The sequence below is a fragment of the Psammomys obesus genome, unplaced genomic scaffold (assembly GCF_907164565.1).
Source record: "Psammomys obesus unplaced genomic scaffold, mPsaObe1.curated_primary_1811, whole genome shotgun sequence".
In the NCBI taxonomy this organism is placed as follows: Eukaryota; Metazoa; Chordata; class Mammalia; order Rodentia; family Muridae; genus Psammomys; species Psammomys obesus.
Window position 1 is genome coordinate 845,046 of NW_026596396.1, and position 25,733 is coordinate 870,778.

Genomic DNA, 25,733 nt, shown 5'->3' on the forward strand with positions numbered 1-25,733 from the left:
TTTTTCCATTTTTTGATATCTTCTTCAATTTCTTTCTTCATAGACTTGAAGTTTTTTTCCAACAGGTCTTTCACTTGCTTGGTTAGAGTCACACCAAGGTACTTTATGTTATTAGTGGCTATTGTGAAGGGTGTTGTTTCCCTGATTTCTTTCTCAGCCCTTTTGCCTTTTGTATGCAGAAGGGCTACTGAGTTTTTTGAGTTAATTTTGTATCCAGCCACTTTGCTGAAGGCATTCATCAGCTGAAGGAGTTTTCTGGTAGAATTTTTGGGGGCACTCATGTGTACTATCATATCATTTGCACATAGTGATACTTTGACTTCTTTCTTTCCAATTTGTATTCCTTTGATCTCCTTTAGTTGTCTTATTGCTGTAGCTAGGACTTCAAGTAGTATCTTGAAGAGATTTGTAGATAGTGGGCAGCCTTGCTTTGTCCCTGATTTTAGTGGGATTGGTTTGAGTTTCTTTCCATTTAGTTTGATATTGACTATAGGATTGCTGTATATTGCCTTTACTATGTTTAGGTATGAGCCTTCTATCCCTGATCTCTTCAAAACTTAAACATGAATGGATGTTGGATTTTGTCAAATGCTTTTTTGTCATCTAAGGAGATGATCATGTAGTGTTTTTTTCCCCTTCTCTTGGTTTATGTGGTGGATTACATTGATGGATTTCTGTATATTGAACCACCCCTACATTCCTAGGATGAAGCCTACTTAGTCATGGTGATATCTTTTATGTGTTCTTGGATTTGGTTTGCAAGTATTTTATTCAGTATTTTTGCATCAATGTTCATAAGAGAGATAGGTCTGAAATTCTCCTTTTATGTTGGGTAATTGTGTAGTTTAGGTATCAAGGTTACTATGGCCTCATAGAATGAGTTTGGTAATGTTTCTTCTGTTTGTGGAATAGTTTGAAGACTATTGACGTTCACTCTTTTTTGAAGGTCTGGTAGAATTCTGTGCTGAAACCATCAGACCCTGGGCTTTTTTGGTAGGGAGACTTTTGATGACTACTTCTATTTTCTTGGGGGATATAAGACTGTTTAATCTATTTACCTGATCTTGGCTTACCTTTGGTAAATGTAACCTATCAAGAACATTGTCCACGTCATTTCGAATTTTAAATTTTGTGGCATCTAGTCTTTTGATGTAAGACCTAATGATTCTTTGAATTTTCTCTGTGTCTGTAATTATGTCCCCCTTTTCGTTTCTGAATTTTCTGGTTTGGATAGTTTCTCTCTGCCTTTTAGTCAGTTAGGCTAAAGGTTTATCTATCTTGTTGATTTTCTTAAAGAACTAGCTCTTAGTTTTATTGATTCTTTGAATTGTTTTCTTTGTTCTAATTTATTGATTTCTACCCTGAGTTTGATTATTTGCAACTATCTTCTCCTCTTTGGTGTGTCTGCTTCTTTTTTTTCTAGGACTTTTAGGTATGTCATTAAGTTGCTTGTATGAGATGTCTCAAACTTCTTTCTGAAGGCATGTAGTGCTATAAACTTTCTCTTAGCACTACTTTCATTGTGTCCCATAAGTTTGGGTAAGCTGTGTCATCATTTTCATTGAATTTTAGGAAGGCTCTAACTTTTTTTTCATTTCTTCCCTGATGCAGCTGTCATTGAGTAGAGAGTTGTTTGGTTTCAATGTATGTGTGGGGTTTTTGTTATCTCTGTTGTTATTGAGGTCTAGTTTTAGTCCATGGTGGTCTGATAGGATACAAGGATTATTTCAATCTTCTTGTATCTGTTGAGGCTTGCTTTGTGCCCTACTATATGGTCAATTTTGAAGAAGGTTCCTTGGAGTGCTGAGAAGAAGATACATTCTTTTGAGTTTGGGTGAAAGGTTCTGTAGAAATCTTTTAGGTCCATTTGATTTAGGACCTATGTAAGTGTCATTATTTCCCTACTTAGCTTCTGTCTTGATGATCTGTCCCTTGGTGAGAGCGGAGTGTTGAAGTCTCCCATTTTTCAGGTGTTGGGATCGATGTGTGATTTGAGTTTTAATAATGCTTCATTTACGAATGCAGATGCTCTTGTTTTTGGGGCATAGATGTTCAGGATTGTGATGTCCTCCAGTTGGATTTTTGTTTTGATGAGACTGAAATGCTCCTCCTCATATTTTTTGATTAATTTTGGTTGAAAGTCTATTTTATTAATATTAGGATAGCTACTCCAGCTTGTTTTCTGTGTCCATTTGCTTGAAAACCTTTCTCCAGCCCTTTACTCTGAGGTAGTGTCTGTTTTGTTGCACAGGTGTGTTTCTTGGATGCAACAGGATGTTGGATCCTATTTCTGCAACCATTGTGTTAGTCTGTGTCTTTTTATTGGAGAATTGAGTCTGTTGATGTTGATAGATAATAGTGACCAATGAATGTTAGTTCCTTTTATTGTGGAGTTGGTGGTGTTACTGTGTTTCTATGCTTGTTTTCTTTTGATTTTTTTGTGAGGTTATCTATGTCCTGTGTTTTCTTGGCTGTTGTTGATTTCATTAGATTGGAGATTTCCCTCCTAGTATCTTCCATAGGCCTGGGTTACTGTGTAGATATTAAGTTTAGTTTTGTCATGGAATATTTTGTTTTCTCCATCTATGTTGGTTGAACACTTCACTGGGTATAGTAGTGTAGTTTGACATCTGTGTTTGCTTAGAATCCGCATGACATCTGCCTAGGACCTTCTTGCTTTTCTAGTTTCTGTTGAGAAGTCTGGTGTGATTCTGATAGGTCTACCTTTGTATGTTACTTGGTCTTTTTCCTGTGCTGCTTTTACTATTTTTTCCTTGTTCTATAGATTTACTGTTTTGGCTATTATGTGACCTGAGGAGTTTCTTTTCTGGTCTAGTCTACTTGGTGTTCTGTAGACCTCTTGTATGTTTATGGACATCTCTTTTTTTAAGTTGGGAAAATTTTCTTCTATGATTTTCTTGAAAATAGTGTCTGGTCCTTGGAGCCTTTAACCTTCTTTTTTGTCTATTCCTATTATTCTTAGATCTTGTCTTTTCATGGTGTCCTTGATTCTTGTATGTTTTGTGTTTGTAACTTTTCTGATCTTCTTTGAGAGATGTATCAATTTCTGTAATTGTTTCTTCAGCATCTAAGATTCTCTCTTCCATTTCTTGTACTTTGTTGGTGATGCTTACCTTTGTGGTAACTGATCTTTGCTTTTGTTTTTTTTTCTCTCTCTCTTTTTCTTCTCAGTATTATTGAAGTATATGTAAACCTGAAAATTTTTTGTGTTTAAGACATTTTGGAGGTATATTCATGTAGTGAAATGAAGTTCCCAAGTAAAATATTTTTCACTTTTTTAATATATATGTTTTAAAATTTATTACTATTTATTCACTTTGTATCCCAGTTGTAGCCCCCACCCTCATCCCCTCCCAATCCTGCCCACCCTCCCTCCTTCATCTCCTCCCATGCCTTTTCCCCATTGCACTGATAGGGGAGGACCTGATCTTTTCCCTAATTCCTCCAGCTCCAGGGTTTTCTCTGTTTGTGTTTTTTTTTTAAATTATTATTATTCTAATTATATTTTTAGGTCTTGTATCATTTCCTTTATTTGTTTGAATGTGGATTCCTTTTTTTCAATCATGGCCTCTAATTTCTTTGTTGTTGTTGTTTCCTCTCTATATGCCTCTGCTTGTGCCTCTACGTGTACCTCTATTTTTTTTTTTGGCTGTTTTTGCACAGGAATTATTTGGCTGGACTGCACTGTGAGAACCACAGAAAAGGGCTTCAATATTGAAACCATTGTACCAGAGATCCCTCTGTTGCCCTCTGTGGGGTTATGGATAGGAGGGATCAGAAGTCTGACAGCTAGCTTAGAGGGGCTCCAATCTGGGTCTCTTTAAGCATGCTCTGGTAGAAACACTAAACACTGGCAGGCATGTGTAGAAAGTGCAGAGTGCCTGCAAACTTACTAGCAAGCATGTGTGGGAAGTGCAGAAGGCCTGCTTGTACTCACTAGGAGGCATATGCGGTAAGCTCAGAGATACCACAGTTTTCTACTCTCGTATTTGGGTCCCCTGTTTGGCCATTAGAGTAAGGAGGCCCCAAACTTGAGGTTATGCATTCCTTCCTGCAGGAGCCAGGAAGGTGCAGCTGAAAGTGCAGGGGCTCCTCTCAGACCCAGGAGCCTTTCATGGTGGGGGCTGGATCCAATCTGTCTCAGCTCAGGGTTGTCCCATCTAGCCCAGGAAAGACTCAAAGTTGATGCTCTGGCTTCAGTTGCCCCTCCGCTCACCAGTTTCAGAGTTTCTGATCCTTTGCCCTTCAGAGATTGTGCATACTGGTTGCTGCCATCTTAGAGTCCTTCTCAGGTTTTTTTTTTTTTTTAACCCATTCACTTACTGAAGAACGTCTTGATTGCTTCCAGGTTTTTGGGGGGCTGGGGATAGAAGGGAATGGAAGGATTATTTCAGTCAGACTTCCACATAACAGTTCATGGCTTGTTCAGCCTGCTTTCTTACAGAGCCTAGGGTCAGCATTCCAGGGCTGGCACCACACACAATCAGTTGGGCCCTCCGCCTGTCAGTCACTAATAACTAATTAAGAAAATGCCATATAGGCTTGTTTATAACTCTGTCATTTTTTTTTATAATACAATAAGATATAATAAGATAAAACAAAAACTAACATATTAGAATTGGACAAAACAAACTAAAAAGGAAACAAACCCAGGAGAAGGCATATGAAACTGAGACACACTATTTTTCACACTCAGGAATCACATGAAAATACTAAGCTGGAAGCCATAATATATACACAGAGAACCTAGTGCAGACCAATGCAGGCTCTGTGAATGCTACCTTAGTGTCTGTGAGTTCATATGAGCTTTGACTATGTTTATATGGAAGTCTTTGTTTTCGTGGTGTCTTCCATCCTCTCTGGCTCTTACACTCTTTCCACTTCTTCTTCTGTGGGGTCCCTGAGCCCTGAGGGGAGGGATTTGATGAAGTCATCCCATTTAGGGCTTAGTGTTCTAAGCTCTCACTCTCTACATAATGTCTGGCTGTGGGGTTCTGTATTTGTTCCTATCTGCTGCAGGAGGAAGCTTCTCTAATGATAGCTAAGCAAGGCACTGATGTATAAGATCTCTGTTTGTTTGTTTGTTTGTTTATTTGTTTTTATAGGCACTTATTGCTATGAACTTGCCTCTTAGAACCATTTTCATTGTGTTCCATAAGTCTAAATGTGTTGTCCATTTCTTTTCACTCAATTCTAGAAAGTCTTTAATTTTTTTTCATTTCCGTAATGATCCATTTTTTCATTCAGTAGAGAGTTGTTCACTTTTCATGAGTTTGTAAGCCTTTTATTGTTGATATCCAACTTTGATCCATGGTGGATTAAAGACCAGATATACATGTTATTTCAGTTTCTTTGTATCTATTGAGACTTGCTTTGTGTCTGAGCATGGTGTCAATTTTAGAGAAATTTTCAAAAGGTACTGAGAAGAAGGTATATTCTTTTGAGATTTTATGAAACTTTTTGTAAACATCTGTTAGATCCATTTGGTTTATAACATCTTTTGGCTTCAGCAATTATCTGTTTAGGTTTTGTCTGGATACCTGTTATTGGTGAGAGTGGGTTATTGAGGTCTCCCACCCTTACTCAGTATGTGATGGCCAATAGTGATTTAAGTTGTAGAAGTGTTTCTTTTATGCACTTGGGTGCCCTTGTATTTGTGGTGTAGATGATATGAAATGCTATGTCTTCTTGGTGGATTTTTCCTTTGGTACTAATTAGTGTCTTTCTAATTAGTTTTGCTTTGAAGTCTACTTTGTCAGATATTAAAATGGCTATACAGCTTCCTTCTTGGGTCCTTTTACTTAAAATATCTTTTTTCCCATTTTTTTTTTACCCTAAGGTGATATCTATCCTTGATGTTATGATGTGTTTGTAGTTTTTGCCTTTTTATTGGGGAATTGGGAGCATTGATGTTGAGAGATTTCAAGGACCTATGATGATCTTTGTTATTTTGTTGTTGTTTCTTCCCTCCCCTCTCTCTCTTTCCCCCTCTAGCTCCCCTTCACCCATCCCACTCTTCTCTTTGATGGACAGAGATTATTTATTTTCCATGTTAACCTCTAGCACCTTCTGCAGTGCTGGATTTGTAGATAAATGTTGCTTAAATTTGGTTTTATCATGGAATGTCTTGTTTCTCTATATATGGTTATTGAAAGCTTTGCTGAGTTTAGTGGTCTGGGCTGGCAGACATCTTTGGTCTCTTACAGTCTGCAACACATCTGTTCAAGCCTTTCTGGCTTTTAGAGTCTCCTTTGAGAATTTGGGTGTATTTCTCATAGGTCTGACTTTGTATGTTACTTGGCCATTTTCCCTTGCAGCTTTTAATATTCTTTCTGTACATTTAGTGTTTGGATTATTATATGACAAGGGGACTTTTTTGTTCTGCTCCTGTCTATTTGGTGTTCTGTATGTATGTATAAAGACATCTCCTTTTTTAGGGTAGGGATATTTTCTTCTGTGATTTTGTTGAAAATGTTTTCTGGGCCTTTGACCTGGGGTTTTTCTTCCTGTATTCCCATAGGTGTCCGATATTTCTTGGGTATTTTGTGCCAGGATTTCTTTAGGTTTTACATTTTCTTTGACAGAGGTATCCATTTCTTCTATTGTATCTACAATGCATGGTAGAAGCATGTTGAAGCTTGCTTCCTGTTAGAGTTCCTAAACTTTTCATTTCCAGATTTCCCTCAGTTTAGGTTTTCTTTATTGATTCACTTTCAGGTCTTGAATGTTTTTATTCATTTCCTTCCCCTGTTTTTTCTTTGTGTGTGTGTGTGTGTGTGTGTGTGTGTGTGTTCGTATTGTGTGTGTTTTCCTGGATTTCTTTAAAGGATTTATTAATTTCCTCTTTAGGGACTTTTATCGTATTTATAAATGCTGTTTAAGGGCTTTTTTCTTGTACTTTAGCTGTGTTGCAATACTCAGGGCCTGCTGTGGTAGGGTTGCTGAGGTGTAGTGGAGACATATTGTCCTGGCTAGTATTGACTGTGTTTTTATGTTGGCATGTAGGAATCCGGGTATGGGAAGATTGTAATTCTAGGTGCTAATATCCAGTCTTGTCTTTGTTAGGTAGATGTTTTGTTCCTTGGTTTTTGTTTCCTCTCTATTCTTAGGAGAGTATGCTGTCTATGTGTGGCCTGTGGAAAGAATCTTCTGGGGCCATGATAGTTGCAAGCACTGGGGTTTTAGGGAAATATGTTTCTGGGAAATATGTTTCTGGGTATTATTCCCTGAGACTTAGGTATGGGGATAGGCTTGTGACTGTGGAGGGTCTTCACAAGAAGGAAGAAAGCAAGGAGTTCCACAAGTATCTACTTAGTTAGTCCCCTGGGAATGAGGGTAAAGAGTGAGGAGATTTCACAGCAAAAGGTCTGCTACAAAGCTGGGAATGAGGTTGAGGTGAAGATCTGCAGTTAGCCTATTTGCTTCCCCATGTGTTGCAGCCTGTACTACAAATCCTAGGTATCCTAGGGAGTGCCTGTTGGAGTTGGAGGCAGGAAACTGAGAAGTGAAACTCTGTGTGATGGGTGTGTGGGGGGGATATGGATATGGGATGGGAAGGGAGACTGCAGAATTGGATATGAGGATAGGGGGTTTAATTTGGAGGAGCAGAAGGAAAGGTGAAGATCTAGTTAGCCTACCTGTTTCCCGGATCAGCCTGTCCTAGGGTTCCCAGAGAGTGCTGACTGAAGTGTGTATTGGGGGTTGGGGAAGACAAAGCAAAGATTTGGGGGAAGGAGGCCAAAAGGGGAAAATCTGTGGGATTCACCAGTGATTAGGTGGGAAGAGGCTGCTGCCAGTGTTCTGTTGCAGATCTGGGAATGAGAGTAGGGGATTGGTTTTAGTGATTAGCTTCCCTGGCAGGAGTAGTCTGTGAGTTAGCTAGGAGTACCTGCTGCATTTGGTGGCTGGAATAAAGCAATGCTTGGGAGAGGGATACTGGGAGGGGAAGATATGTGTGTTTCACAGCACTTGGAGCAGGTAGAGGGAAGGGAGGTTTAAGCAGGTGTTCTGTTGCAGACCTGGGGGTGAGAATGTGGGGTTGAATTTGGCAGAGCAGAATGAGAAGTGAAGGTCTCCAGACTGCCTGTCTGCTTCCTTGTGTGAAGTACAGGTTGTTCTATTATTGTTGAGGTTTTTATTGCAGTATTTCACTTTTTATTGTTTCATGCAGTGCCATGTTAACTATTCCACAGTACATTTTATAATAATTTTGTATATTTTAAAATTATAATTATACCATTTCACTCATCCTTTTCGTCTCTCCAATCTCTCCCATGCACCTATCAACTCTCAAATTCATGGCCTTTTTTTATACTTTGATTGTTGTTACATATTTGTTTTGTATCTATATTTATATCTATAGCTATATATTTCTAATACATAATTACAATCTGCTCAGTCTGTATAATGTTACCTGTTACATATATGGATATGATCTTAGGGCTGACCACTTGAAAATGGATAACCCTTTCCAGGACTCTTTTCTGGGGAAGATCATGCCTCCTGCTTTTAGCATTTCCCTGTTATCCATGGTTCCTTGTCTAGGGTTGAGTCTTGAGGTCTCTTTGTACTGTTGAAAGGACCAGGCCTGAGCCACTCCCCCAAAAGTCATCAGTCCCAGGAACTAGGCCATAGGACACCAATTCCAGGAATAAGAAAACCATAAATTTCCCTACCCAAGGAATAGCCTGGAGGTAACCACAAGAGTGGGAAGATATCTTATCTCAGGGTGGGGCATCTGTGCTGGGCAGCCCACTGACCTGACATTCCTAATTATATTAGTTAGTCAATCACTTCGTAACAAGCTTGCCCTTGCTGAATATCATCCAATCATGTAACTGCTAAGCTGGGAATTCTGGGTTCTTACTCAAACCCCAAATAAAAACCCTGCCATGCAGCTGCTGGGGCTCTCCTTTCTGATTCACTGTGTTGGTAAAGAGACAGAGCTTAATCCCAAATAAAGCTCTATGCTCTTGCATACATGGTCCAGCTCCTAGTGGTCTCTGGGGACCAAAAAAATCTGGGATACCACTCCTTTATTAGATATATGTTTTTCAAATCCATAGTTTTTTTTTTCTCTTCACAGTAGCTTTTGAAAAGGAGAGATTAAAAACATTTTAGTGTCATAGGAGGGATCAACCCTAGACCTGGTGTCTATTAGGTCAGCATTCTACCCTTGCACTGCATCCTCAGGCTGCTGATTTTAATGTAATCCATTTTATTTGTTGCTTTTATTACTTATTTCATGGATAATAAATACTATTGGTGTTGTAGGTAGAAACAAATTATTAAATCTCTGACTGTTGTAGATTTTTTTCCTATGTTAGCTCCTGGAAGTTTTATACCTTTCAATTAGATTAGTTATATAGTTTGAATTAATGATTGGGGCATTCTTTTTCCTTGAGTCAATGTCTCTCCACATTGCCCAGGTTGATCCTAACAGCTTATATGTATTTCCTGCCTTCTTCAGGGTACCTGGAAAACGAAGTACAGCTGTATGTGGTTTAGGTGTATCGAGTCTTTGCAGTAAAAATTGTTGAAAATAGTCTCTTATCCATTGAATTAACTGCCTGTGTACCTTCATCACAGATTAGGTTATTGTATCTATGATTCTTTCTGAGTTCTGTATTCTGTTCCCTTCGACTCTGCATCTTTTCTTCTGACAATATCATTCTGTCTTTCCTGAGTGTGATCCTTTGTAATGCCAAAAAAGAAAATCACCTTGTTTGAATTACCTATAACTTTACAGTAAATGTTTAAACTGTTTAGTGTGAGTCCTCCAACTGGATTTATTTGCAGTACTGTGTTGGTTGACTGTTCCAGGTGTTTTTCTTTTCCACATAAGCTTTGAGATCAGCTTATAGTGGCAACAATCATTTACTTGGTATTTTTACTGTTGTTTTTATTTTGAGTTAGGGTCTTTCTGCATAGTTTAGTCAAGCCTTGAACCTGTGGCCCTCTTCCTGCCTCAGTCTTTCAAGTACTGGGATTTCAAGTGTGAGACACCATGCCTGGCTTCTCTGTTCTTTTCTAAGAGATATCTAAATTTAATGGTATATATATTCCCCTCTAACACTACTTTAAAAGCAGTGTGTGTGTGTGTGTGTGTGTGTGTGTGTGTGTGTGTGTGTGTGTATTTTGCAGTACTTGGGACAGAACACCAGGAAATAGTACATGCTAGGCAATCACTCTGCTACTGAGTTGTATCTGCTTTTTAAAAAAATGTATTTATTACTTATTTGGTGCTGGGGACTGAAGCCAGGATCTCATACATGCAGATCAAGCAGTTTTCTTGTCTGAGCTCTGCTCCAGCACCTTTTGTTTCTTGTTTTGAGACAGAGTCTAACTTAATTCACTGTATGACCCATTGTAAACCTCAAACTTATGATTCTCCTGCCTCAGCCTCCTGAGTAGCTGGGATTCAGTTGAACATGCCTAGCACATCCTATAGTACTGATACATTACTTTCATTTCATATAAGTACCTATGTATGTGTGTAGTATTGAGAGACAGTCTCATATACATGCCCCAAAATGGCTGCAAATTTACTATGCAGCTATGGCTTGTGTTTTGAACTCCTTATCCTTTTGTCTCCCAAGTGCTAGGATCAACTGTATGTACCACTATGCCTTGCTTACTTGAAAATATTTTTTAATGTGTTTGGAGAATTGTTAACCCATAGTTTAGACCAAAGTGTGATGTATAATTGCTATGGATGGGGAAGTGGAGTTTAGCTCTTTTGCTGTACTATAGTTTAATTTTGCTGTGTTAGTATTTATGGCAAAGTAGCTAGGCATTGAGTTGTATGTACTATTTGTGATAACTAGACGTCACAGGGGTCAAATTCCTATCGTAACTTTATTTTTTTTTTCTTGATTCTGAGTTTACCTACATCTAGTTCCTATAGAGATGATGTGCCTCGAAACTCGTTCAACTATGATTTACTCTTTAGATACTAGAGCCCTGTTGGTGTGGTGTTAAAGTTCCTTAAAGTTCAAAAGACAAAGCCACACCACAAGTGGATTAATTCTTAGTGTTTTACTGGGACTGTGTCTGTGTAGCCCTGGCTTTCCTAGAATTCACTTTGTAGACCAGGCTGACCTCAAACTCAGAGATTGACTCAAAACCTTCACAAGTTTTCCAAGTGTTTCTTTTTGCCTTTTTTTTTCTATGCCTTTTTGCATAAACAGTCTACTTCCTTGAAGCCCTGGCCCTGCTGACTGTTTGTATCCCCTCAGGTAAAACTGGAAAGCATGGGGGCTGGAATGGGAGGAATGCCCTTCCCCCAACCAGGAATAAGGCTCTGGCAAAGTGTTTTTCCCTTGTAGCATATTTGTTGTGAAGAAATCTCTGGGCCTGTTTCACAAGGATTACTCATCCCTCCCCTAGTCAAGGTCAGGAGATATTTCTAGGATCTTCACTGTGTGAGAACTTGGTGAAGATTTGGGACTCTGGAGACTGTGAGTTTCTAACATTTATGCTAGTCCACACAGCTCCACTGTTGCCATTTGAGCATACCTACCTTTTGTTGTTTTTCTCATGGCTCTAATCCGATTTCTTTCAGGTAAGCAGATCTCAGCTGAGCCTTTGGATAAACTGTCTCTTCAGACTTCAGGGTGGCAGTTTCATCTGGGTCCTTATTTCTCTGATGGTTCAAGGAAAAAAATAATTGATTTTGTATTGTAAAATAAAAATATTGTAAAATATTTCTTATTCTAAGCATAAAAGTAAGAGTTTACTTGGGAAAACTGAATTTTGAAAGTTCCTTATTTATTGTTAGTTTTATTAAATTTAGTTTTGGGCTTTTTGAGGCCAGGTCTTACTCTGTAGCCTAGATTAGCCACAATTTCACTATACAGACCAGGCTGTCTTCCAATTCATGGCAGTCCTCATGCCTTACTGTCTGTGGTACTTGAAATATATGCATAAGACATTACTCCTCTCTGATTTTTTTTTCGGTCCAATAAATTGAAGTTGGGAACTTTTGCATGTTAGGCAGACCCTCCACCATTTGTTTTAACCCTCCATCCTCCTACTTATTTATTAATAGTGAATCTACTGTAGCAATCCTTTGATAGTGCTGAAATTTGTGAGATTAATGTCCACCGTGCCTTGTTCCGTTTATGTTAAATGGTGAAGGAAAGGGTTATTGTAATGCTTCAGGGGCATGGACAGCATGTTTCTGGAAGCAGAAACCATTGCTGGTCTGTAGGTCCTCGAATGTATGCTGTTGCCATGTTACCACTCAGCTGTAGCTCTTTGCATGCCCTGTCTCTATTCTTCTGTGTTACTATTTTCCTTTGTTTAAATTTGTGTTTTATTTTTTGAGACAGAGTTTCTCTGTGTAGCCCTGGGTTTCCTAGAATTCACTTTGTAGACCAGGCTGACCTCAAACTCAGAGATCTGCCTGCCTTTGCCTCCTGAATTCTGGGATTAAAGATGTGCACCACCACCCGACTAGTTTTCTCCTTTTTAAAATCATTTCTGTGGCCTCTGGAAAAGTAGCTCAGTGGTGAATAGAGCATTTGCCTAGTGTGTGCAAGGCTATAGGTTTCACTTCCAGCAGTTTAAATACATAAATTAATATGATATATATATATGCGTGTGTGTGTGTGTGTGTGTTTGTGTGTGTGTGTGTGTGTGTGTGGTAATTAATGAAAATAAAACCTGTTTCACTACCATGAAGAAGTCCCCCTCTTTTTCCTACTCCAAATACAACTGCTAGCAGGGATTAAACCCTGGGTAAACTGAACCCCCTCAGTTTAGTTATTTCTGTATCTAGTCATGCCTATAGACTGACTGACTCTCTCTAACTCTGTCAATCTTTGTCTCTCTGAATTTTGTTGTTTGTTTGTTTGTTTGCTTGTTTTTCAAGACAGGGTTTCTCTATGTAGGCTGTCCTAGGCTCATTTTGTAGACCAGGCTGGCCTCGAACTCATGGGGATCCACCTACCTCTGCATCCTGAGTGCTGAGATTATAGGCCTGCACCACCACACCTGGCTTGTCTCTCTGATTTTTAAGACAGTCTTAAGCTTAAACTTGTGGCAATCCTCCTGTCTCAATCTCTCAAGTGCTGGGATTATTAATAGTGCATGCACCATCATGCTGGACTCTCTTTTTTCTATTTTTTCCCATGGTAATAACAACCAAAGTCGGGGCCTTGAGTACATCAGGCACTGATCTGCATTGTTAAGCCAGACATACATTTAAAAAATGCTCTATGATTTTTTTTTTTTTGAGACAAGGTATTTCTATGTAGCCTCGACTAGCCTCAAACTCATGATAGTCATTTGCATCAGCCTTCTTAGTGCTAGGACTGTGGACCAGAGTTATCACACTAAATCCTGTGTAGGCTTTTCAGACAAGTTTTATTTACATAAGGAACTTTTGTGTCGCAAAGCAGGTCAGTCGCACAGGATTTGATACTTCCAGTGTTCCCAGGTTTGTACTATCCTAGCCAGCACTGCATTGAGTAATGCATATATTGTATGTACATGTAGAACTGACTTTAAGAGTAATTCTCAGATGAGTTATATATGTGACTTTTTACCTTTCTTTATTTGCTTATGTTTTGTTTTTGAGATAGAGCCTCATGTAGTCCAGGCTGGTATGGAACTTGCTATGTAGTTGAATCTGGTCTTGAACTCCTTATCTTCCTGCTCTTTCTCCTAAATGCCAGGATGACAGGAGCAAGCAAACATGACTAGCTTTTTTGTTTGTTTCTTTTTGTGGTACTAGGGATTGAATCCAGGGCCTTGTCTATATACTAGCTTAAGTGCTCTAACACTGACTTGTATACCTTGTTATGGTGTTTAATACTCCTTTTTCTATACATGATATCACATTTTTCCTATGGATATAGGAAGGGTCTTCTGACTAATAGTCTGTCTTTTGAGGTGTTTTTCCTCCTCATAGAATTCATTGGCAATCTTTTGTCCCTATCTTTTATGTTTAGTTTTTGAATATTAGAGAAAACCAGTATAGACTTAGTTACAAGTTACTAGGCAGAATCATGCTACCTAGATGAGTCCTTAGCACTGTGGTTTGTAGTGTGTATTTTAGGGCAGTTTCTTCCTATACATTACATTACCCATCCTCATCTCAGCCCCATAAATGTGTAACTTTGGGAAGAACAAGTAGTGGAACCAGGTAGTGTTTGTAACAGGCCTAGTAAAGTAGGCCTGTAATCTCAAACAACTGAGGAAGCTGACGCAGGACTATGCAAGAACTGCTGGTGCTAACAAAAGGAGTTCAGAATCACCCTAGACACCCTAGTGAGGTATGGTCTTAAAATAAGTAAAAATAGGATTCACAGATAGAATACTTGCCTCACATATATGATGCCATAGGTTAGTGGTCAAGCTCCTTTATTTCCAGTTCTGCATTAGTTAATGTGGCATTCTAATAGGTGGAAGCATGAAGATGGGATTGCCTCATGTTGTTTACCCTTATTCTGGCAATTAACACCCTGGCTCTGCTGTTAGTGAAACCATGTTGGGTCAGGAACTTCCATATTAGAGCAGGTATTAGGAGCAGGAGATGTAAAACATGTAAACCCTAACAAATGCTTATAGCTTTGGGGAATAGGGATGTATCTAGTCGAAACAAAGAATGAGGGTAGAAGTACCAGAATTTATATTCGTGTGTGTCTCCAGGGTGCCCCTATTCCTTTCTGTTATGCTTTACATTCTTATTTTCTTCTCATAGTTCTCAAAGATCCTTTTAATAGAATGTGTATGAAATGTTACAGTTCCATTATCTAGCTGTCTGTCTCTCTTTATAGTTAGGGCAGAGAGCTTTGTCTTCCTTGTCTTTCCTGTGTCTTAAATACTTGCAACTTGTAAGCTGCAGTGTGACTACACCAAAGCTGAGGATTCCTAAATGAAGTAAGTTCAGGGGTGATCGTCATATCAAAACAGGGTACTACACAGTCAAATTGCTACTCAGATATACTGGTGTGCTGTCCAGGAATGCCAGCTTCTTTCCTGTGGGAAAACTCAGGATTTTCCAAGGAATGGTAAAGGGCACTCATTGGGAAAGAGGTTATTATTTAGAGATATGATGGCATTTTAGCATTTAACAATCAGGATAGCATGTGTAGATGTACAGTAACAGAACTACCCTGAGGAAGTATTTCCAGGTCCATCTAAGTATTTCAGAGTACATGTATTCAACAGTACTGTTCAGGGTTTAGATGAGAGGCCCAATTGGCTGACAGATGCTTTTGACCACTGCATTTGGAAAGTGGAAAAGCAAAATAGGAAGCAAGACACATTGCAGATGAAAAGGTACCACAATGTTGATTGATGATTAGGGCTTTACCTATAATGTGTTCTTAAGCATGTACATGAAGTGAAATGTGAAAGAGTGTATATGGAGAGACCTTGAGTGGAAAAACCAGTGGAAGACTGGAAAAGAGAAAGTAAGTGTGGGAGTAAGAAGTGGCCCATAACAACTTCCTCACTTTTACTGTTGAACGGAAGTCTGTTAAATGACCAGAGGATAAGTATCTTGTTCTAGGCATCATGCCGAATTTACATTTGTAGATGGAGCTCTACCTTTAAAAATATTACATATCCTGATAAACCAGAAAAACACTTTTAAAAAAGGGACACTTTCCAAGTTTTTTGATACACACCAATAACCCCGTCCATTTCTTGGAGAGCTTTTTTGGTACAGAAACAAATAAGCCCTTCTACAACTTACAATGTTACTAAAACAACTCAAGGTCTACACAGGAGGTTTTTCTCTCTTCCGTCTTGTGTTTTTTTGTTAGTCTTTAACTAGCTTAATCAGCTAATCACTTAATCAGTTACTATTCAGCACCCTAGGTAAGTTTCTAATGGCTTGTTGGTGCGGGACTGGAATAAACATTATTCCCAAATCAGAATTTATATTCTTGCATTTTAAGAGGTTTTCTAGTTTTAAATGTAAGGTGATTTTTGTTGGGAGAGGAAGCAGCCTGGGAAACACCTTCCATGGGGGGAAAAAAAAAAAAGTTGATTTCGTGGTTTCATTTCTGTGCCTCTTTATTCAGGCAGTGTGTTTCTAAAAACCATTGCTGAGTCTTCAGACCTAAATATAACTTACAGAGATGGCTGTTTCAAACTTCACTCCCTTTCTTTCTGACTGATTTACCTTATGTTTTCTCCAGACTTAGGCAAGCAAATTAGTCTTTGTGAGATTTTTCTTTTTTCATTTAACTGGACTTTAGTTTAAATAATTTTCCTGTTAGAACCTCAAATTACTTTCTGCATGTAACATTCACCATGCCATCAAAGCTTGAGATAAATTTTACCATTTTTCACTTATTCAAGGCAAAAATCAAGATTCACCTTATTTCCCTAATTTGGAATGTAGACGCGATTTAATTTAACTCACTTTCTTTTCAGTATTGGACACATTAGATTAACTCACTGTTTTTAAAAGGGAATTTGCATTTTGTTGCTTTAATTATATCTTGATAGTTGCTCCTGCAGCTCCTTTTGAACATCAAGCTTCCTGAGTTTCCTCTGTGTAGGAGATTAAAAACACTAAGTAGAGAAGTCGGCCAGCAGTGTGGCTTGCACAGCAACCTCAGTTATCTGTCAGATCAGACACAAATACTTGGTGAAAGAGTGAAAGCTACTATTGGCATCATTGTCACCTCATCTTAAATATGTTATACTTCCTATTCTAAGCCTCACAGGGAATATTTTTAAATCCCTTGTCCACACTTGCTCTAAATGTTCTTAGAAAGGTCATCATTGCTCAAAGTTTTCAAAACATCACATTAGGAGTCACAACTTGGAAGCTGCCAAGCTATCTGGCTAGATTTGTGTTCCAGAAAGATAGCTCTGCTTGGCTCTATATATTTACTTTATTGGTTTTTTTTTTATTATATGACACATCAAAATTGGTAAGCATTTTGTGTTATTTCCATACTTTCACTTGCTCCACACTGAGCAGTCCTTATGATGAACATATGTTAGAGATTACAAATCTGGCAGAGAAGGGAGTAGAGGCAAGAAAGGAATTTTTAAACACTCAGCATATCAAACTGAACCTGAGTGATTAATTTCTTAATTGGTATAAGTTATAGTTAAATGCCATCTTAGCATGAAAACTACATTATGCCAACTAACCCTCTAGTAGTCCAAAGAAAGCTTTGCTTGGACTAGAGAACATTTGTGCCTTTTGTAAAGCTTATGAATACAATGAGAAATTGTTAATTAAAGTTGTTAATATGGGCCTAACTATGTAGACTATATAGAAATATAAACTACCCAGGTGCCCAAAATATGTTATTTTTGCTAACTTGGCTGCTATATTTTATGTCTGCTGAAGTGTGAAATCCTATAGAAACATAAGTCCTATTTGAGAATGTAGGTGATCTTCAGTGCTACAGATAAAATTCTAATTAATAAGGATTAACGTGTGGGAGGTCTTTGAGGCTGGGTATATAATTTTCACTTAATCTGATAAACTAAACATTTAATTGTATACAAGGACTCACCCTAGGCTTACAAATAACTGTTGCTTTCCTCAGTATTTTAACTCATTGCCACGTAAGGGCAATTTCCACTCCATTTGAATTCTGTTCATTAATGCTCTATTAGCTCATCAAGATAGAACTGTGATGAACTAAAAGAGTATAAACTTCATGCAGTGCCTTGCAGTTCATAAAGTTTTGTTGTGCTAACATTTCAGGATATATTGTGCCTAAAGAACTGATGAGAGTAATAACATTCCAAAGCCCTACATGTAGGGTCTGATTATTGGAGCACACTGTAACTGGGTTAATGTTAAACAGTGGCTGTCCTGCTGATTCACTTAGGACGTTGGAAGATGGCAATTTAATTCTTCTTTACTGGACTGGCCTTACGGCACAATTAATTAACGCCTGCTTAAAAATAGCCTTCAGAATAGGGCCAGAGAAGGGAAAGCCTTTACAGTCATAGAACTCTAGTAGTGAATGTATTATCAGAGCTGCAGTAGCTGATCAGCTCAGGTTGGATTAATGATTACGGAACAGGTTGCTTTTTTGAGAAGACTACAACTAAGAGACCCCAGCCCCGCCTTCTCCTTTCTTGCCTCTACCTATCTTCCTTCCCATCTTCCTCTGTCCCTTTTCGTCTTCCTCAGCACCTCTGTCCCTCTCTCCCCCTTTCTTCCCTTACTCTCTCACTCTCCTGTTTGTTTCCTCTTTCTTCTTTGACAAGGCCACACCACGAAGGTCAGATTGTCCTCAAATTTGCAGCAATCCTTCTGCTGCAGCCTCCTGAGTATCAGTTGAATTGCAGTTATGTGTTGCTATCCCTGGCATTTTTTTTCAGTACTGAGGATTGAATCCATGGCTTGCCAGGCAAATGCTAATATATACTCATAACTCTGTCTCTTCTTGCTTGTACTTGAGGGTTTCAGGAACTGGCCTCAGTGCTGTGGGTTTCATTCAGTTGGTAGAGTGCTTAGCATGCATGATACCCTCAGTTTAATCTCTAGTGTAACATAACATTGGGTGTGGTAGCACATATTTGTAATCCCAGCATTCAGTAATTTCCGTACTCAGGAAGTCATAGCAGGAAGACTAGAAGTTCAAGGTCCAGAGCCCTGGGGGCCCTGAGGGCCCTGAAGAGAATGATACCCCAACTAAGGACAATGCCTGGCTCAGATGTGGCCCATAGATTGTCTCCAGGTGAGTACACTAGTAAGGGGAACAAGGACTTTTTCTGGCATGAACTCAGTGGTAGGCTCTCTGATCACCTCCCCCTGGGGGGAGCAGCCTTGCTAGGCCACAGAGGAGGACATTGCTGACAGTCCTGATGAGACCTGATAGGCTAGGGTCAGAGGGAAGGAGAGGAGGACCTCCTCTATTAATGGACTTGGAGATGGGAATAGGGGGAGAAGGTGAGGGAGGGTGGGATTGGAAGGAGACAAGGGAGGGGGCCACAACCAGGATACAAATTGAATAAATTATAATGAATGATAATCATTAAAAAAAAAGAAGTTCAAGATCATTCTTAGCTACATAGGAAGTTTGAGGGCCAGCCTGGGCCACATGAAAGCCTATACATATGTAAATGGCTTTCATGGTATATTGATATGCAATTTAGTTTTATTATATTTTTCTTTTTTAAAAATGTGGTACTGAGGATTTGACTCAGGGCCTCAGGCATGCCAAACACGTATTTTACCTCAGAACTACATGTCTGGCCCCCAAAGAGCTCTTTGCATATGTGTGTGCATACATGTACACACAAGTCAGAAGAAGACTATCAAGTGCCATCCTCTGTTGCTGTTTGCTTTGTTCCCTTTGAGACTGGGTTTTACTCAATGTGAAGCTAATTTCAGCTAGGGTGGCTGGACAGTAACTCCTGGGATCCACTTCTCCACCCTGTACCCCACACAATGCTAAATCTTCAAGCATGCACAGCCGCATTCTGCTTTTACATCAACGCTGAGGATTTACAGTCAGGTCCTCATGCTTGTGAAACATGTACTCTTACCCACTGAGTTACCTCTGCTATCTCAAAACAATGTTATTTTTGAAACAGTCTTGCTATGTTGTCCAAACTGACCCAGAGTCCTAGCTCAAGTCCTCAGCCTCACAAGTAATTGGAACTTCAGGTGTGTGCCAGTGCACCTGTTTTCACATTTTCCATTGATCATAATATGCACATATAAAAGGACACACAATACATATGTGTATGCTTTAAAGAATAATTGAAAGATGATCACTTGTCACAAGACCAAGAAAAATGAGAAGCATTTCAGAAGCCACACGCTCTTCACAGACTGCAGCTTTGTCTAGTAAATCCTGTCTTTATTTTTATAATTTTCTTCCTTCTGTTTGTAAAGTGACTTTTTGTATCCTAAAATTTAGGTTTGCCTGTAATTGGGTTCAAGAATAGAGCCATGGAGTCTTTTATGGAATCTTTCGGTATTATGTTTGTGAAGTGTTATACGTGTTATTGCCATGTGTTTTAATTCATTTATTTTTATTTTTATTTATTTATTTTTTTGAGACAGGGTTTTGGTTTCTCACCCAAGCCAACTGCAAACTTGCTAGCCTTCTAAGTGCTAGAATTACAGGCATATGCCTCCAAGCCCACATTAGTGGTTCATTAAAAAAGTACTTTTCTGTATTTGCCTTTGTCCTCTTCTAAATTACAGTGCTACTAATTCTAAATTTTTTGGCTGTTTCTACTTTGATGGTTTGTTCTTTCTGCTAAAAGAGGTATGAAGTGTAAAACTTGTCTGAAATCTAATTTTCTGAGCTGACACAGCCGTCCCCCTACCTATTTAATGGCATTTGTTTAGAGGAGAGTACATCTTTAAGGCTTCTGTGCTAGGTTAGAAAATCTTTCTTTCTCCAAGGCTGGTCCAAGGGTCTGGTCATGTGATCTCAACAGTGACATCATACTCTGACCAACCGGGTGCACTGGTGGCTCTTTAGGTGGCGTTTGTTGCTGTGAAAAGCAGAGAAAGCAGCAAGTGCTCTTCTAAAGCACCCAGAGCGGGCCTCTTTCTGTAAAAGCACCTCATCCTAAATGAGCAAATGCGGGCTGCCAAGGTTATTTCTTCCTTGAGGCAGAAAAAAAGAAAACTGTGACGGAAGGTAAGCCGACTGAGCCCAACCCAGGACTGAAGCATGCTCCCGGAGCAGGGGATCTGGAGAATTGCACGCAGTCTGTAGTAGGATTCTAATCACTGCCTGCCCTGTGCTAGGGGCCTGATAATTGTGTCTAGCAGCAGACAGACGACAAAGGAGGATGCGGCAGCAGTGCTCATGTTACCTAGTGATGTAATAGGATTCTCTCTTTCCTGTTAAGACTCTGTTGCAGATCTTCATATTGCCTTAAAGCTCTGGGTGGTGGAGGAGCTCATTTGATATATAATGTAACATTAGGCAGCCATCTGATGCTTCTTAGAGTCTGTCACAAATCCTGTCTTTCCCCTCCCCCGCTTCTGAAAAGGAGAACTCTGAAACAAGAAATTCAATGGAAGCATTAACCTGCTTTAAGGAGTCAGTTTCTGGTTGTTTGGTGTCCTGTGTTCATGTCAACATTTAACTTGTGAATGGAAAAAGCTTTATTCAGTTGCCTCCTTCCCATATAATCTCTTTTCTTTCTGCCCTTGCTTCCTAGCTAGCTTTTCCTCTCCAAGCCCTCAAACATAGCAGCTTTCATCTTTATCAGTCTGACACTGACATGATAGGAAAGGCTGGGGTAGTGATTCAGCAGACATCCATTTTACAGCCAGGTACGAGTGAAGATAGGAAAAGGACTTTGGTTTGAGGTTTTAAGATTAACTTGTTCACTTCCTCCATGCCTCTTCAGTGACTCACCAACCTGCACATGGTTAGGACTCTGCTGAGCTTTTCCTTTCAAACCTGTGAATTGCTTGTAGAAAGTGTGCTGAATCAGGCATTCAACAGACTTCCAGTTGGTAAAAACAGGTTCCATTTATCTTGTTCATTTAAACTTATGCCAATGAGAGTGCTCAAGTTGTCTAGCTGAGTTGGGCAGGGAGATGACGGAGAAAGAGTCAGCTGAGGCCAACCTGGGTCTTTACTGAAGAGGGGTTCATTACCAAATAGCCTGGATGAAGCCTTGTCCCTGCCAAAACTGATGCTGCAAATGTGAGATTGTGTGAGTTACATGATGGAAGTACTCCGCATTCTCCCTGTGTGCATTTATATAGATTTCTCAATGCTGTTTTTACATTTTCAGTTTACTAGGAAAATACTGTTCCATCAGATGTTGTTGCCAAAATATTTGCAACAAGTTTACAAGCAATACTTATCATGTGTCAGTACAACTGCTCAGCTTAAATGCTCCCTCATCCTTGCCATTTGTTAAATGCATCTTGGATCATCTGATGTTTACTGACTATCACATATGTGCTAAGACAGCATGGAGAGTAAGAGACGGTGACACGTTTTATAATGCCAGTTACTTGGGAGGCTAACATAGGACAGTCATAAGTTCTAGGCCTGACAGTAAGACTTGACTCAAAGGGGGAAAATAGGCATTGTAGGAAGGATATGATGGACTCATTATAGAGGAACTATTGAAGAGCTGCTAGTCTAGAAAAGAAAGATAAAGCATATACACACAGAAGTAACTGGAGGCGGAAAAACCAGATGCCAAGCAGTGAACCCTCTGTAGTGAGCATGCTTGGATATTGATTAGCTGAAGAATCATTACTAAGCCAAACATTGTTGTCTATATTCTACTTGTAAATATTTGACTTTTCAACATACTGTGAAAAACTTTCTACCAGCCCATTATATTGGAGATCAAAGCACTCTATACACTGAGGGAAGATTTGTACATTCCAACCAGCTTAACTCTTGAAGTGGCCAGCATTCTTTCTTTCAAGTCTTCAACTGGGTAAAAGCTATAGAATTGAAAAAAAAAAAAAAAAAAACAAACCTGCCATGCAAAGTATAAGATGGTTCTTGATATGTTACATTTGCAAGGACTTAGGAGCCTTTCATCTCCCTTCCAAACTGTTCCAGGGTCCTTCCTATCTTTTGTTCTGTAGATACTTTTTCCATTACAAAGTTCTTCTGTCAGTTCTCTTTACACTATTACTGTCCAGGGTCCCTGTCCATTCGTAATGCCTTTAGCTACTCTTCACTTGAACCTAGACCACAGAAACTTGTGAATGTGATAGATAGCTCCAGTAGGTGATTGTTTTTCTCCATCACCACACACCTAAACTCTAGTCATCGGATACTTTCTGGGGGCGTTAAAAATGTTGACTGTCTGATGTACTGATATCTATCTGTTCTTCAACACAGGGCACAAGTCATACAATGGTCGTGGAATAGGCCCTTCAAATAGAATCATGGACTTCTTGGAGGAGCCAATCCCTGGAGTAGGGACTTATGATGATTTCAACACAATTGATTGGGTGAGAGAGAAATCTCGGGACCGAGATAGGCACCGAGAGGTAAGGCAATGATGGTACTTGTGTAACTGTTAGAAAACATGAGGAGGGGAGTTACACAGCTAAATTTATTCTATGCTTTCCTTTTCTCGGCAGCAGAGCTGATGGAATGTGGCTTCTATTGGCAACATAGTTCTTTCTTTCTTTCTTTCTTTCTTTCTTTCTTTCTTTTTCCTTCTTTTTCTGGGTTTCTTTCCTTTTTCTTTTTAATTTTTTATTTCTTTGAAATCAGCCTTACTCAGTAGCTTAGACTGGCCTGGAACTCACTTATGTAGCCTACGCTGACCTCAACGCTTGGATACCCCTTTGCCTCCCCAGTGCTAGATTAACAGCAGAGGAGAGCCACTTGGCATCATTTTGTAATATATTTCTGTTTTTACACACAACTTATATATTATTTTCATCCTTGGTTGTAAAAGTTATGTCTAATGATGTATTTCGCTGTAGAATGTTGTTGAAAGGGACATTGACAGCTCTAAATGGGTACACACTCCTACATAGGTAAAAATAAATGTTTAAGATTTTCTTTACCCATCTCCTCTCCTTTTTATTTTATTTTTCTCTTAAAGCAGGGTCCCTAAGACCAAGGAAAGTTAATGGATTTCTTTCAAAAGAATAAAAACTAAATTACCATAACCCTAGACTGTACTGAAGAACATGAGTTCACCTCCATGTGATTATAACTCTTGTAAAACAATAGAACCAAAGTAAATTTGTACATTCAGTACCAGTAAAACCACAAGACTGATCAAAGTCATATCCAAGACATTGATTTAATGAGACAGGTATGTAGACCTATGGTGTAGGATGTATAATTTTGACAAAAGAATTTCCTTGTCTCAGAAAACAAACAAACAAACAACAACAAAAAAAAAAAAAGGAAAGAAAGAAATACTGGGAAATTTTCTCAGGACTGCCAATACCCTTTGATTCTTTTATTGTTTTATTGAAACTTTATTCAGGCTAGCCTGGAACTCACAAGGTAAATCATCTCAGCTGGCTAGAATTCTTGATCCTCCTGCCTCAGCCTCCTGAGTGCTGAGATTATAGGCATCACACATGCTGGGGATCCTTTGCTATTTTTTTTTTTTGACAAAACAGGGTCTTGCTGTATAGCCCAGGCTAGTCACAAGCTTGCAAAGCTTCTCCCATACTTTCAAATGCTGGAATTACAGGTGTTTTCCACCATGCTGAGCGCCTTTGCTTTGAACTTGTCCTGCGTCATTCAATTCACTATTTCTAATTTATGTGGGAGCGACAGTGGGGAACTTATTGAAAAAGTTAATGCCCAACTCTCAACAGGTAACGCTCTAGCAGAACACTTCTTTGGGGCACACTTGTAGGGTTTTTTTCCCTCCCTCTCTTAAATTTCTGCTTAACTCCATATTTAAAATATGGAGTTCTCTACTGAGTTCATGATTTCTTCCTGTCAGAGACAAACAAATCTATGTAAGAGTCAGGCAGAAGGGGAGAAGGACCTTCTCTATTAGCAGACTGGGGGGGGGGCATAAGGGGAGAAGAAGGAGGGAGGGTGGGATTGGGAGGAGACGAGGGAGGGGGCCACAGCCGGCATACAAATTGAATAAATTGTAATAATAAAATAAATATATATAAAAAAGAGTCAGGCAGAGGTTATTCTAAGTGTGCACGCACACACGTGTGTGTTTGATGATTTAAACAAACCCAGGGCTTCACATATGATAGTATTCTACCACTAAACTACAGCCAGCACTATTTTTTTTTCTTCATTTTAAAGCCTCTCCCAGATTCTGCCAAGTATTCTCACAACCACATGAACCCCAGAGTCAGGTTGTCCCAGATACTTGTTTTGGAAATTTTCATTCTTTTTCGGGGGTCCAGTACTGGTGATTGAATCCAGGGCTTTGCAAATATAACTTCAGCTTTCTTCACTTGTTATTTAGAAACAGAGTTTCTCTGTTAACAAAGTTGCCCTTGAACTTGCATGTACACAATTTTAACCTAAGCCTGATTTTACTCCATTTGCTTTTCCTTCCTTCCTTCTTCCCTTCCTCTTTCCCTCTTTTCTTCTCCCCCTCTCTCCCTTGCTCCCTTTCTCCCTCCTTTGCTCTTTCTGCCTCCATTTCCTCCTCTTCTCCCTACCCTTCTCCCTCCCTCCCTTCTCACTCTCTCTCTCTTTTCTTTTCTTTCTTAGAAAGATTTCTCTTTGTAACAGCTCTGGCTCTGGCTCTCCTGGAAGCTTTGTAGTCTGACCTTGAACTCACAGAGATCTGCCTGTTTCTGCCTCCTGAGTTCAGGGATTAAAGGCATGCACCACCACTACCCTGCTCAATTTTCTGTCTTTATATTCTGTTTTTTAATCTTGTAATTTTCTGTAATGTAGTATATATATATAGTGTGTGTGTGTGTGTGGGCGCGCGTGCATATTCATGCATGCACATGTGACTGGGCCATTGTGTTGGCCCTCAAAATATGTTTTAAAGTTCCATTTGATACTTTATAATTTGTTATTATTTGAGATGTTGCTACAGATGAAGGTGAGATAAAGCAATTTTGAGTATAAGAAAATAGTGGTACAAAAACAGGAAGTACCAGTAATAACACTGGCAGAATATTGATTTTAAAAATACTGATATGGACCAATAAGTTGGGTAAATGTATAGAAGTACTTGTTACTAAGTCTGATGATCTGAGTCTGGAAATATGGTAGAAGGAGAAAACAGACTTCAGCAAGTTGTCCTTTGACCTTAACACACACACACACACACACACACACACACACACACACACACACACA

The 25,733-nt window shown here is 39.2% G+C and overlaps 1 protein-coding gene across 2 annotated transcripts in view; it reads left to right on the forward strand.

Annotated features, from left to right (window-relative positions):
• Positions 1–25,733, forward strand: part of Clcn5 (chloride voltage-gated channel 5) — a 187,541-nt gene that overhangs the window by 130,312 nt on the left and 31,496 nt on the right. The window contains exons 1-2 of one of the 2 annotated variants that reach the window (XM_055597537.1): positions 20,468–20,618; positions 22,809–22,960. In XM_055597537.1, coding sequence (XP_055453512.1) covers positions 22,856–22,960 — 105 coding nt within the window. In that variant the 5' untranslated portion in view covers positions 20,468–20,618; positions 22,809–22,855. Of the gene's footprint in view, positions 1–20,467; positions 20,619–22,808; positions 22,961–25,733 lie in introns of those variants that run through there. The other variant, XM_055597536.1, reaches the window with a different exon arrangement.